Source organism: Tachypleus tridentatus, chromosome 10, assembly GCF_004210375.1.
Source record: "Tachypleus tridentatus isolate NWPU-2018 chromosome 10, ASM421037v1, whole genome shotgun sequence".
NCBI lineage: Eukaryota > Metazoa > Arthropoda > Merostomata > Xiphosura > Limulidae > Tachypleus > Tachypleus tridentatus.
Window position 1 is genome coordinate 34,389,280 of NC_134834.1, and position 15,580 is coordinate 34,404,859.

At 31.6% G+C, this 15,580-nt stretch overlaps 1 protein-coding gene across 6 annotated transcripts in view; it reads right to left on the minus strand.

Annotated features, from left to right (window-relative positions):
- Polr2B (RNA polymerase II subunit RpII140) overlaps positions 1-15,580 on the minus strand; it is a 112,718-nt gene that overhangs the window by 8,325 nt on the left and 88,813 nt on the right. For all 6 annotated transcript variants that reach the window (XM_076460683.1, XM_076460686.1, XM_076460681.1 and 3 more), the window contains 3 exons: positions 5,506-5,771; positions 5,237-5,331; positions 2,287-2,408 (listed from right to left, as the gene is read on the minus strand). In XM_076460683.1, coding sequence (XP_076316798.1) covers positions 2,287-2,408; positions 5,237-5,331; positions 5,506-5,771 — 483 coding nt within the window. The remainder of the gene's footprint in view (positions 1-2,286; positions 2,409-5,236; positions 5,332-5,505; positions 5,772-15,580) is intronic.

Consider the following 15,580-nt stretch of genomic DNA (forward strand, 5'->3'; position numbering starts at 1 on the left):
CCATGTTACAGATATCTTGTATTTTCTTAATTTACATAAATAAAACTTTACTGCTAACTACTACTGCTATAAAGCAATACAATATTGTCAACACACAAACAGTAGTGTAAAAACCTTTTCACTATGATTACTTTTACTTGAAAGTAGATGCAACTACTAAAACATAAAACATGTTAACATCCAACTCACTATTTTACTTTTAATTTTAAATAATGCTAATTGTAAAGACCCTATTTTAAGATGATTCATTATAGAGCTGTCGTATCCTTGTTTTTTCATAAGAGAAAAAAATTACAAAAATCCATAACTTTTTTAATACTATTTTTTCATATTAATGGTAGAAGTGCACTAAATTTTTATTTAATAAAATAATACAACAAAGAACATAGAATAATAACATGCAAGAAGCAGACAACATCCCATAGCCATCACAAGATTTCTGGTATTTCTAGCAATACAATACAAACTGTTAAAATGTTATCCATCTATACAATATTGTTAGCGTGGGAGAAAAACATTTTCTTAAGAAGCAATCTACAAATCTCTCTACAGAAAACAATACGTCATTTGATAGATTAAAACTTGGCTGTCTATTGCTTGTAACTAATATAATCATTAAAGTAACAGAACTACGTGTATCAACAAATTCTGAAAGAGAAGATGTGACAGATGGATATGACAGGAAGGGTCTAATTTCCTATTAGATTAGCTCTGTAAAGAAACAACATTGAAGGCTAATAAAAAGATGCTTTTTCCAGCAATGAGTAAATTACATTAAATTCTCCACTATCTAAATAAATTACTTATACATCATTTTACAGGTAAGAAACACTGCCTTAAATTACATATTCTCCATATATGTAATAATAAAAAGATCATATTCAGAGCCAATTCATGTAGAGCTTTGTTAGTTGGAACCATTCCTAACCACTAAATGGGATGTTAATGGAGATGAACTTCTCCACTCTTATAATACTGAAACAAAAAAATGAATTTCAATCCTACTGTACAATATATAACATAGCTTCCTCTAGTATCTAATTTTTATAATAAGAAAAATATTTTCTTCACTACATTTTCCAACAATTTGAAGAGACAGAAAATTGTTAAGTACATTACTATTTCAGCTCACTCTACAACCAAGGTCCTGAAAATAGTATTAAGAAAATACTTTTGGTCATGGTGTTTCTGACTGCCTTCAGACACCTTAAAATGTACCAGTTTACACATTATTAACCAAACCATTAGCTGAACTTGTGAAACTGTAGACAGCAATGTTTATTATAATTCTTAATTTACTACTTCTATCTTCATGAACTTCTAGTAAAACTCTACAAATCAGTTTCCATAGTCTCTAGACCTTCCTAAACAAATACCATTTTCTGATCAAACTATATTTTACCTGTTATTTCCCTTCCATATTTCTAACTGTAACAAAATTATAAATGTATAATGAAATCAAAAATTTGAAAATATAAAATAAACAATACTATCTTCTTTGAATGTTAGACTGTAATAGTTTCAACAGTTAACTTTTTACATCTGCTCCTTTTAATATTATTGTTTTATTGCTTGTATTACAGACTGTCGTCCACCATCAAAAATAATAAATCACAGTAAAAACTCATGAGCCACAAGTAACATACATGATCAACATGACTTTTGCATATAGTCATAACTATGCTAGCTCAATTTTTTTCATTAGGTTAGTTGTTCAAATAAAAATACATGTATCTTTCTATATGAATTTTAGAACAAAAAAAATATCAGATACTAAAACAAGATCTCCCTAAACAATTGTAATTTTACTGACTAGCTAACTAAGCTGAAAATATGTTATCTGTGTGGAGCTCTACAGTAGCAATCATAAACAAAGAATGAGGGCAACTGTCTACATATGCCAACCAAAAAAATAATGATAATAAGCTTCTTGTACATGACAAATATTCTTTTATAGTCAAGAAATTAAAATTTTAAATAAATCAAAAACATGAATTATTAATGTTTTGATGCCTGGTATACTTAAATACATTAACATTAAAGTTTTTTAATTAAATTTTGAACATAAATTTGCAAGTGGTTGTGACATGCATACTTTGACCAAGCTGTGTGAATAGGGTTAATAGAGACAAGTACTTGTTTTACAACAGAAAAATATCATACTTCAGGAATCAAAACCAGCCAAACCTTTCTGGAAACATAAATTCAAATTCACACAAAAATAACTTTAAAATGTGTGATTTAATAATGTTAACAGAGAGAAAATTAAATAATAACATGTTTTACTTCATCATCATTTTCTGGCAAAGTAATGGTCTTCCCAATAATCACATCATCCCCAGATACCCTAGTCCCAGGAGCAATGATCCCATCATCATCTAACTTGTCATATATGGCATTTCTCATTCCTACAGAAATTAAAACAGTTACATCTTTTGCTGTTACTTTTCTAATATTCTAAAGAATTATAACTTATACAAAGCTGAAATTATAAAGTAAATACTAACTCTTTGTTATAATTGAGATAAAGCATAAATAATTAATAGACAAAAATAACTGAAGTGAGTACATTCAAATATTAATATACCACAAAATGACTTAACCAGTTTATATTAAAACTGAAAAAAAAATACACGTTTAATATAAACTTGTAATAGTAAAAGTTTTGCAATTTTTCACACATTTTTAATGAAAGATGCAGACATATTCAAATCCTGTTACAGAAAGAGAAATGATATTTTTACAACTAATCCATCTTACGCAAAATTCTAAATGACAAAAATTACCTGAAGAACATTATTACACTCTTGGTTCTCATGATGCCAACTCTAGGTATGATTCATAACACACAGTTTAAAATATTTATGTACTTTAAGGAAATATATTATAGACTAAATACTAAATTGTTTACAACAGCTGCATGTACACTTGCACAGAAAGAAACAAAAACTTCAATTGGGAAATTAGGTCTCTCAAAGAAAACACATTTCTTACACATTCTTTTTCTTGAAAAAGAGTGGAAAAAATAGGATAACAGTCATTAGGACCTTCATTTTCTCTTTAACAAATTAATTTTTTTTCCAGCACAATATAAAACAGTTATCAGAAGTTTTCACATACTAAAGTTCAGTAATGTGTAAACTTGAGTATACTGGGAGTTCTCTATAAAACTATGAATTAAACTTTTAATAAAATTTGTTAAAATTAAGTGAATTACAACCTTCAACATTAATAAAATATAGATCACAAAAAACAAATAATTTATCTAAATCAATAACTTCTAAAAATGGAAATATCAACTCAGAATTTTTCTGTTCTTCAAAAGTAAATTTTAAACTTGATGCTTAAAATTCACACATTTAAATTCCTGCATGTTCCTTCTCTTTATCCCTCTCACTACAGGGTCAGTGGATTACACCAAACTTGTGATCCCACAGAAACCATACTTCCCATACTATAACTTTTAAAATCGTTTTCACAAAATCTGGCAAGGTGTCCATAAACATTACAAGACACAATCTCAATTTTTAATTAGATACTTTTATAAAAAAATTTGTTTGTGAATATAAAGAGTTGGAGTATTTACTTCTCCTCATGCAAAATGATTTTCATATTATTCTCTCACCATGGACTTAGTTCCTGGGACCAACTTTGTAACCATTTTGTGTTTGTTACAGCTTTCATGATATAAATTTTAAATTAGCAAGCTTATGTAAACAAATTTTTGCACATTTTCAATAAATATTACTATGCTTTCATATGCAAAATATCAAATTATTAAGTCTTAAGGTATGTTAAGCAATGTTTTCCTTATGACTCATTTTTGTTTTTTACATGTTGCCTATTTTATAAATGTAATTTTAATTTTAAGATTAAAATTACTTTTATGCATCAGAGTTATCAAATATTTCAAGAAAAAAAAAGCTTTCACTTTGAAACCTCTGTACATAAGATGGTTCAAATGTCAATAAAACAAAGTATAAACAAATGCATATGTTACGAACTTTACGTTATTTACAACATAAGCAATTGCGATTTCCTTTTGCTATAACTTAAAATCAGTCTAAAAAGAAAGACTAATTTAGATTTGTTTCCTAATTGTTTCATCAAGGTTACAAGAACGATCAAATAAATCAACCCTGTGTAGAATTGAAGTAGAGAAAATAACAAAGTTTGTTGTTTTTTCAAAGAAAAATTTGAGATTCATTTAAGAGATTATGCAAATGAATTTTATCACATGTTCAGATATAAAAAAGTAATTTTAATCTTAACATAAAAAATCACTTTGCTCTCAGAGCAGTGAACATTGACTTCATATAATTATACACAAAGTTTTAGTGAAAATACTATTTTTGTTTACAAAAGACTTGAGATAAGTACTTTCAAAGTTATAGTATGTATACCACTATGGTTACATGGTGGTTAGAAAATCGTGTAAAACACAAGAGCTTATTGAGATGGAATAAACATTATTTCAGTTGTGCTGTGTAAAAATCAGTTGTGTCATTTAAGTCACTCAGAAGACAATGCTTTTAACTACCTTCCAACAAGACAGAATCCTGTAACTAAATGTTTCTGATAATATTTTTATGCCTGATAATGATACATCAAACAAGTATATTTAGGTTTAGTGAGTACAGTAAGTTGGCCTGCGATGGCAAAATACTTAAATGTTACAAATCCATTACTGTATATACATATTATTCAAACAAAACCAATAAATCACATATCTGCACATTTTTTTGAAGTTATAGTTATTAGATATAAAATTAAAACAAGTTTGTTATTCATCAGTATATCTTGTCAGTCACACTGTTTGTATAATTTGCAACTTCCTCAACTCACAAAATTAAATTCTTAAAATTATTTTTAGTTGGCTTCTAAAGCTCATTTGTTTTACCAAATCAATAACACAAAACAGAAGGTTAAAATGATAAATATTTTTATACAGCTTTAGAACAAAAATTCTAAAAATTCATGGTTTAAAACTGATAGGAATATTAAATTATAAAAAGTTTTATGTAGAAACTAGACATTACCTAGAAAGTTTGTACTAAGATCCATGCAATTCAATTCACTATAAAAATATAAAAGACGTGAGTGTTTTTAATATTCCAATCATTAATGGATTTTAACAGTTCACCACAAAACTAAATAAGAGTATTGCAGAAATTTTTCATTAAGTAGAAACAAGCAAGATAATTTTAATACCAAGAAAACTCTTAATACCACGTACCTTGACAAGTTTCTCTGGTAGGCTTCTCAAACTGTTCCTCTTGATCTCCTATTCTTTTACTTTCTGCATCTTTGTAAGATCGGTAGAAAACAGACCTAAAACAATATGAATAACATTTATGAAAGGGTTTCTAAGCACTCTGATATAACAAATATAACAATGGACTGTGCACTAACAACAAATGTATTTTTAATTTTGTGATGAAAAACCTTGTAAGCAAGTTAAAATAACCATTAATGATACCATAAATAATTTGAAAGAGTTTGTACCTGAAAAACCCACGATCAATGGCTGAAGCATTTAGAATGACAGAATCTTCTTGGTTGTAGCCTGTATAGGACATGATTGCAACAATAGCATTGATTCCAGCAGGAAGTTCTCTGAACCTTAAATACTCCATAGATCGAGTTGTTACCAAGGGCTTCTGTGGATAGTAAAGCACATGGGCCAAGGTGTCCATCCTTACATGAAAGTTTGTGATATAGATTCCCATAGCTTGTTTACCCATGGCAGATTGGTATGTGTTTCTTGGGGACTATAGCCAAACAGATATATCAGTAAGTCAATTTACTACTAGCAAAGAGCCAAATGCATTATGCATATAACTCAACACCTTACTTAAGAAATTTAACTGATTCATTACCTCACAAAAGTAAGTGATACTGGTATTTTTAATTAGTTTTTGATCTTTATCAGTTTTCTTTCAACTAATTTCTTATGATGTCAGAAATGTTTATGATTACATTAAGGAAAATCACTATCAACTACTATTTGAAATTATGAATCAGTTACACCTTAAATTATATTAAATGCTGACTAAATCTAACACTATGTTACTGATTACAGTTGAAAATTAATCAAACCAGATCAAATTTTTATAACTTGGTTCATTTTTTTCTAGCCAACAATAACATTTTCAGATTACTGAGCACTTTTTAAAAGTTGAGTAGACACCCGTTTCTCAAAACTCAACATTTAAGTAAAAATAACAAGTAACTTTACTTCAACAATGAACAATGTTTTTTCTCATACACTTCACAATTCATATTTCATCACTTTTAACAATTATTTAACACAATTTGCTTAAAAAAAAAAAAAAAAAAAAGTATAAATTTTAAAATTATATTTCTGTATGGCTCTGAGGAGACTTGTAAAAACGTGTCACTTTTATAAAATATTTCTACCCACCCCAAATCACAGCTTTACAAAAAGTATCAGTGCTTGAGAATATAACTATCAATGTTTCATTTCCAAAATGATTTTCCTTATCTTCCTCTGAATTTTATCATTGCAGCCCCTTACTTCCCAACCTTTTACGACTTCACATCAGATAAATGGACAATTACTATTGAAAATCAGGTTTAAAATTAAGATCATGTTGTAAACAAGTGATGTCAGTGTAGAGCAAATATAGTGATATTAAAAGCAATTTATGGATTAGTGAAAGAGTGGTAAGACCTAGCTCATATAGATAAGAATAATGAATCTTAAGGGAAGTTTAGAGGACCAAGAAACAAAACACAGATCTAGGATTATTTTTAAATACAGCATTCATATTCTTTCAGATTTTTTCCAGGATATTTCATTTCAAAATATTTTTACAGGACAATTTGCATCATTTTCATGAAGTAATTAGTTGGTTAGCTAGGATTATAACATGAAAACTAGATTTACTTGCACATTAAAAGTAACTGGCATTGCTGAAAATGAGAATATGCTATGGGTGAATGAAACTGTTGATTCTTCAAAATAAGATGAGATTAAATCAAAGTTACTTAACTTTTAATTTAGGTGAATTTTATTTCAATGTTTATGTTATACTTTGGAATTTTTCTCCTCTAGACTTAAGGATGGTCAGTGAAGTCATCCAAAGCTTGTGTTGACTTTTTAATGAGTTTGGAAGTTGTAGAGCAGATACTTGTGTATTGTTTCCAATCAATAATGTTTCAGCAGTACTTCTTTCACTGATAGTACATTTGATATATAATATGATGTCTATTTTTATAGCCTCTTTACATTTGTAACTTTAACTTGTTTTTAATACTTTCTTATTGATTCAAATTCATATTGCATACAATATTGTTTATTAGTGGGTTAACATATTCTGGTTTATTCCTCATGCCTATAACTTTTAAACTGTGCATTCACTAACATAAAATGAAAACGTTTGTGTTCTTAACCACTAATTTTGTTTTATTACTAGAACAACACATGATTCAGATGTGGATGATCATGTTTCTTGTTTTTAAGGCCTTAATTCTATTTAGATTTCCTGAACATAAATTGGCACTGACTGTCTTAAAACATGAGTATTGCATACTTTTTTTGGAGTCTCATAAGTTTAAGAGAATGTTTGATAAACTATACAAATATAGAATCTTTCTTTTCTATGAGTGCAAAACCTCTTGACTTAATTTCAAGGTTTCTCAGTTTCAAAACTGCCAATGTAATTCTCAAGAAGGACAAAAAATATTTAAATACTCAATGCAAATTTCTGGACATTTAAATCAGACCTAAGGTACAAGTTGAAAAAGCTATAGTTAAAGATTTCTTTGCTTTAAAACGCAATACATAAAGTATTGTAAGTATAGTATATTTTATTTATTTGAATTATTTTGTTGAGTATTTCCACAATAACAAATGTAAAAGACAGTGCTTCAATCATCTAAAAAAATACAACAGGTTCTACCAACAAGTTGACCTCAAATATGTTTAGACCACTATTGAGAATTCAAAATTTTTCAAATTTAAAGATGAAATACAGTTCTCTCAAAAGTCATGCTATCTATAAATTCTATTGCTCTATGTGTAAGGCAGCTTACATTGAATCAATGAGCAGAAGGCTGGGAGATCACTTAACCCTTTTGTGAAAGGTCATGGGTCAAAGGCCATGTCATCTCATTTGTTAGCTTGCATTCAAAAGTTTACTGAACTGCTTTTTTATGAATTTATGTCAATAAGTTTGGAATCAAATTGTAGATTACAATTCAAACTTAATTTAATTTTTAATTAAAGAGTAAATATAAAAGAATACACTTAAACATAGAATTTAGTGAATCGCGTGGTATGTTGAAGTAGCATTGTTTAAAATTAGATATTTGTGATTTCAAAATACCAAGTTTATAGTTTTGTACAAATCAGGAACTCATATTACTAATATTAACAAGCTAGAATATAAAATAAGAACCTCATATCATTATACTTTACTGAAATATGGCTTATGTACTGAATCATATATAGTGGTTCCATTCATCTCTTTCCATTTCTGGAAATAGTCCCTTACATACACTTACTTCAATATATGATATGTGAATAACCAGCTGAGAATGTCCCTCTAGTGATTTTCTGAGCTATTTTAATTTGTGAGAAGGCCACCACATTCTTTCGAACAAAGATTTCAAGAAGGTAACTTGTACCTTTAGTCTGCTTGTAGTTTAATATTTTTTTTTAATTTAAACACATTTTAGTTACTAAACTTAATAAATTATAGTGAAATTCTATGGTATCAGTATAGTTATTTATGGTATTTATTGTGGTTATTTAACTTTATATATAAAAAAACCTAAACAAAAATTTTGTTTGATATCTTCTGCATGCAAAATTAAAACTGTTAGCAACCTATGTCCAGCAGCAATCAAGTTCAATGGTCACAGCAAAAAGAAATTGTTTTTGTTTTACCTCTTAATTTATTGTTCCATATTTAAAAAAAAAAAAAAAACGATTTTGGTAATATATTTCTAAATAGTAATAATCTATAAACATATACAATATATAATAAATGAAATGTGACTGTTATAAAATACTACTCCACTAAAACAGCCCAGAAGGGGAAGACTAAAGGTCAGTTTTATATTATTGGATATATGAGTGCACATGCACTGCATCAATGCAAGTTTTGCAACGTTAGTCTAGCATGACTGGAATTTCAATATAATAAAAAATAATATATATATATATATATATAGCATTATGAGACTTGCACTACATAGATTAAACAACTGTATTTTCCTGTTATAATATGTAGTTATTCTAGCATGAAAAAAGCATAATTTATATTTCCTAATCTCTATGATGGTTACAAGGTTGGTCAAGTGACAGATCCCATACAGAGTATAGAAAATAACAAAATACAAAGTCTTACTCAAAACAAACATTTTAAATGTATTTATGAGGTTTAAGAGAGTATGCAAGCAATATTCGAGATGTCTGGTGTGAAGTTTGTTTGTTTTTTTATCTTAACACAAAATCACTTTGCACTCAGACTGGTATTTTCACAAACATCTCTTTAGGAAAAATATTTCCTTAAAAATCGTTTCTTTTTTTTTTTTGTGGATAAAATACTTGTAATCTTTACTAAAAGTAAACCAAATTTTGTAAAGATACAAAAGTTGTATCAAAAGTTATACCCTTAACGTGTGTAAAAATGTAGACAAACTGTGTATATTTTTTGTGCATACCCATTTCAAAAAGTGTTAAAACTCTAATCCTAGATTCAAGAACAGCTCAAGCACTGTTTGACATGCACTATGTGAATGTGATATGGTCTACACTAATCAATCAACAAAGTGATGAGCTTTTTCCATTAATTTAGGTAATTTATATTTATAGATCAATAAATTACATTATCAAACAGAAAAAACAAAACAAGACAGACACATGTACAGATCCTGATTCAATATCTCTGGAGAGCATGGTAGAAAATGGCAAATGCATGGATAATTATAAATTTTAATTAAAAAATTACCTATGTACACAGTGTGATATATGTATATACGTTTATTTCAGTTACTTTAATGTTTCATATAATTAGCCTTTTAACACGGTAAGTTCCTTTTTTTCTTTAGTAACGTGCCTGATGATGTTGGATTTGGTGATAAAAGCAAATTTTCTTGGTACTTCTGCCTTTTCTTGTAACAAACTCATCTGCTAACTCATGCAAAGCACAAATATTCTGAAAATGTAGTTTCTTTTTGTCTGTTTCATCTATCAGACTGAAACATTTCTGCCTGTTCATTTTGTTTCCTTTGTTCCTCAATAAAATTCCTACACCTTTGCTTTACAGATGCTATAAGAGAGCTGTTGATGTTAACATTAAGGGCACCACCAACAGCATTAATTTGGTCAAACATTAAAAAAATATTAAAAGACTGGTTATTAATTGGTGTTCATATACAAGCTAAGAAATAATCATTGAATGGTAATTTATTCTCATTGGTTTAATTATTATAGAAGTTATGTTTTTACTCCTGTGTGTTTGTCAGCAAGATTTCTAAAAATTGCTGGATGGATTTGGACAAAATTTGGCACACATATGGAGCATGACCTAACTTAAATAATTAGTTTTACAAGTGTCACTGTAAATAATACATGACAATTATTCATGACATTATGCTTTAGATTACTTGCTACTCATGTTACACCATAAAATTACATTATGCACAAGGTATTTGTGAACATATCTCATCATAAAGTTCTCTTATATTACTACTTGTTTTACCTATTTCAAACTTAAAAAGTTACATACTTTTACATTTTAGTAACTTTTAAAAATTTATTTCCTTGAATAATGCTCAAAAGAATGCAGAATAATGCACTAAAACAATAAAATGTCCCATAACTACCAAAATTTTTCTTTCTAAACATGAAACAATAGCTCTTAGAAATCCTATAAAGCTAATGAATATAGTTTTTGTTAGAAAACTAGAACTGAAACAGTATGAACATGCAATCACAAAAGTAAGTGTGTTTCACTTATTTAAATTCTGCAGCTGCTTTGTTTAAAAAACTGTTTCAGCAGTGCATCTCTGTAAAGCCCCATGGCTATCAATCAAAATATGGACAAAAAAAGAGACAAATTTAAGAAGAAAATTTAAGATAAACTAAGTGAAAAGACAAAGATGTGAAATCGTGTGGATTTCTATGAAGAGTTGAAAAGAATGCACATATTTCCTTTTGTTTAGGAAATCAAAAATGAGGATTGTGGCATGCATAATATTCATTATGGTAACACAACACTGTTCACAAATTCACTGAACCTGACCTGAAAATATGCACATGGTAAAAAAATAAAATATATCTAAGCTTTCGTGTTGAGATTAGATATCAATAAACATTTGATTATAAAGTATCTAATGTAGCAGGACTTATTTTTCTAGGGGTAAAGTAAATGAAAAAAAAATTGGAATTTTTCCAAGGAGTAGGGTGAAATTTCAGAAATTCCAAGAGGCATACAAAACCTGTTATAATTTTCTTAATGTTTTTCATTCCTGTGTTAAATAATATTTGTGTGGAAACTACAGAAAACTTTATTCTACCACAAAACATTAGATAAACCTCATTAGATTTAATGAACATTGAAGGGAACTACACAACATTTAGCAACTCAAATGCAACTTACTTCCCTACCCAAATATTTTTTATTGTACCAAGTTAGTTGGTTGGTTGATTTAGTGTTTTATGGCACAAAGCAGCTAGGCTATCTATGGCAAACGTCCGGTAAAAAGGTAAAAAAAGAGTAAATGTAGTAAACTTCATAAAAGGAAATGAAGGTAAAACAAAACAGCATTTAAAAACATAAATAGCATAAAACCAATGTTGACATCCAGTCTAGAATGTTAAGAGAGAAACTACACTAACAGAAGTTGTAAAGGACTTTCTGTAGCATAATGGTAATTATCATAACCTGCCAAAAAGACTAACAGGTAAGTACAAGAACCACCGTCAGTCACCTGAAGTTGGCCTTTCTAGTCCTGGTTCCGGGTTACGTGCCATTACAGCCATTATCAAAAGTAAAGTAATAAAAATTTTAAAAGACATGTAGCAAAATTGTAATAATAACTTGCCAGGATGACAAAAGGGTTGTTCAAATAGATATTTCAAACAGCAGCGTTAGTCACCTGAAGTTAGCCTTTCCAGTCCTGGTGTTGAGTTATTTAATGTTACGGTCATTTTCTGCTTTTCAAATCGAACTATAGATTGTGATTCTTAAAAGAGAACCATATTAAAAAAGGTTTAATGTATTATTTTAAAACACTTAAATGACATTGAAAAGATTCATGGCCTTCAAAAAACTAAAAACTTTATCAAGGTGGACAGTATCACCTTCACCAACGACACTGTCCAATGTTACGAACAAACCTTGGTTCCAAACAGTGTTAAAATGGTGCCGTTGTTGAGAGTAGTAACGAAGACAAGAAAGTAAAATGTGGCTTATAGTGATCTAAGTGTTACACAAACTACACACTGGTGCATCAGTTCCAGATAAAAGAAAACGATGAGTTAAAAAACTGTGACCAATGTGTTGTCTAGTTAGAACAACTTCCTCCTTCCGATCCTTATGGAAGCAAGATAGCCAAAGTCCAATATAGGGTTTTATTTGGAAAAGCTTGTTTTCATGTTGCTCACTCCAAGTCAACTGCCAGCTGGCACAGAGCCGAGCCTTGAATACAGGACCATAGTCCATGTATGGAACAGGCACAGTGGTGATGGTGCCAGAGCAGATAGATTTAGCTACCATGTCTGCAAGCTCATTCCCACAAATACCAATGTGGCCTGGTATCCAGAAGAAACTGGATAGAAGTAGATGTTAATGAGAAATGGGCTAGTCAGTTTTGAATATCAGCAAGAGCAGGGTGTGAACCAACGTGAAGCAATTCCAGGGCCAGTATAGAACTAAGCAAGTTAGTATAAATAGTGCAGTTGGAGTACTGCTTAGCTTCAATATAATCCAGGGCAAGAGAAATGGTGTACAGTTCAGCAGTGAACACAGAAGCTGTAGAGAGGATTCTGTGCATAACCACCAAACCACAACAAGCCATGGCAGACCCCACAGAGTCACCTGATTTGGAACCATCTGTATAAATTGGAATGGAAAGATTGTTCGAAAGATGCTCAACAAATAAAAGATGGTATTTCAAATCGGGAGTATCTGCTATTCTCAAATGACTTAAAGGTCACATTTGGGGACTGTAATAAGCCATGGTGGGATGGGCTGACCAGTGGATTCTGCAATGTTATCCAAGGACAGACCCAATTCATCCAATTGCGCCTGGACGCGAAGGCCAAAAAGAGCAATGGCAGACTGTCTGTTCTGAAAAAATATGGCCCACCGAGGAAGGACAACACAACCCTAGGTGGCATGCTTTGGTAAGGAACGACGTTTCTAAAAATATAGTAAAGACAGTTGCAAACAGCAGAGATGCAAAGAAGGTTCATGAGATTCTATATATAAGCTCTGAATTAGGGAGGTGTGGAAAGCCCCAGTGCAGAGTCGAAGTCATTGATGATGAATGGGGTCCAGCATCTTTAAAGCCAAGGGTCTGGCAGAGCCATAGATCAGTGATCCATAGTCGAGTTTCGATCGAATAAGAGCACGATATATTTTTAACATAGAACAACGATCTGCTTCCCAACTGGTGGTAGAGAGGACATGGCTGATGTTCAGTACTCTTGTACATTTGACCCGTAGCTGCTGAATGTGTGGTATAAAGGTCAGCTTAAAGTCAAAGATAAGCCCCAAGAACTTAGTCTCACGAACCACAAGAAGCAAAACTACACCGATACGGAGTTTAGGATCAGAGTGAACACCCTGTTGGTGGCAAAAGTGCATGCAAACGGTTTTAGAGAGAGAGAGAAATTAAAGCTGTTTGCTGTGGTCCACTTCAGTACATGATCGAAAGCAGTTTGTAGTTGCCACTCAATATATGTCATGTTTGACGACTGATATGAGATGTAAAAGTCGTCAACATAGAGCCCATTTCCAACAGTGAGTGGGAGTTGTTCAGTGATGGCATTAATCTTTATACTGAAAAGTGTACCCCCCAAAACACAGCCCTGAGGGACTCCAAGTTCCTATAGAAAAGTACGGGAAAGTATCGAATACATTGAGCAAACTGATTGTATAATAACAGTCAGTTACCGCTGCCACACAGTCATCTATTGATGGCTGACAGATGATGGCAGGATCAAGTTCTGTGAGAGAAGTGAAAGTGGACCAGTCTGACTGATCCACCTTCCACCAGGGCAAGGGGGAAGGGTGGCATCGACCACAGCCAGTCTCTCTCAAAAGTATAGGAAAATGATCACTGCCTCATGGATTATTGTCAACCCTCTATGAAAAATGGGAGAATAATGAAGAGGAGCAAACCGAGAGATCAATAGCAGTAAAGGACTGACTAGGTGCATGAAAATAAGTGGAAGAACCAGTATTGAAAACAAAGGTTGTGATCAGAGAGGGGATGAAGTCCATTAAAGTTCCCCAGGATTAGAAAGGGAGATGGCAACTGTTCAACAAGAGCATCAAGGTCTCATTGATCATATGTCTCTCCAGGTGACAGGTAGAGAGAACAAACAGTGATGGTATGACCCAAGGAAACACGTATGGCTACGGCCTCCAAGGGTGTGTCGAGTGGCAAAGACAGGTTGGGCACATGCTGATCAACCAACAGTGCCACCCCTCCATGTACTCGTCCATCACACAGCCTGTCATTTCTGTACAGAGAAAACTGTCGAAAGGTGATTGTATCGGATGGTTTCAGAAATGTTTCTTGTAAGAAAAGACATACAGGATTACATGAAGCAATCAGTTTTAATGTCATCCAGATTGGAATGTATCCCTTGACAGTTACATTGTATCAAGGTGGCCATTTTTTAATGACGCATAGGCGAATTGGCTGAAGAACCCTTCTGTTTATGACCACGTCTTTTTTTCCTTACTGTCCTTATTCGGGGGAAGTCTGTCGACATCCATGGATCCTGCCCTGGCTGGATTTGTTAGTGGAAGGGGATTCCAGTGACTGAGAATGCAAACGAATGATTGTTTTGCATCTTGGGGTTTGAGAAAAGGATGTATCTGAAGAAATGCCTGTATCTGGAACCAAAGGATGTCGATCTTGGGGTTTGTGAGAATGTATGGGAGGAACAGAGATGGGTGTAGAAGTTGATTCATCAACTTTTTTAACCATGGAGGTCAAAAGGCTTTTCATTTGTTTTGAGAACAATTCTCCTGGAGGCACAGAGATCTGTCTGCACTCACACTGTAGTTGTGGAATGAAGTGCAGCAGCATATGTCCAAGATGAAATGGTGGACAGCAATTTCTGAGCCTCAGGATAAGTAACGTTACGAGTCGTTTTTAAATGCTGCACCTCTTTTTCCTCCAACCATTTAGGGCAAGAACGAAAGTAGGAAGGGGTGAGAACCATTGTTGTTGACACAATGTAGGTCCATGTCACAGTCATAGGCATCGTGGTCCTTGCCTCCACAACGAGCACATGTCAGGGAACCACGACAGGATGTCTTTGAGTGGCCGAATCTCTGACATTGGAAACATCGAGGAGGGTATGGAA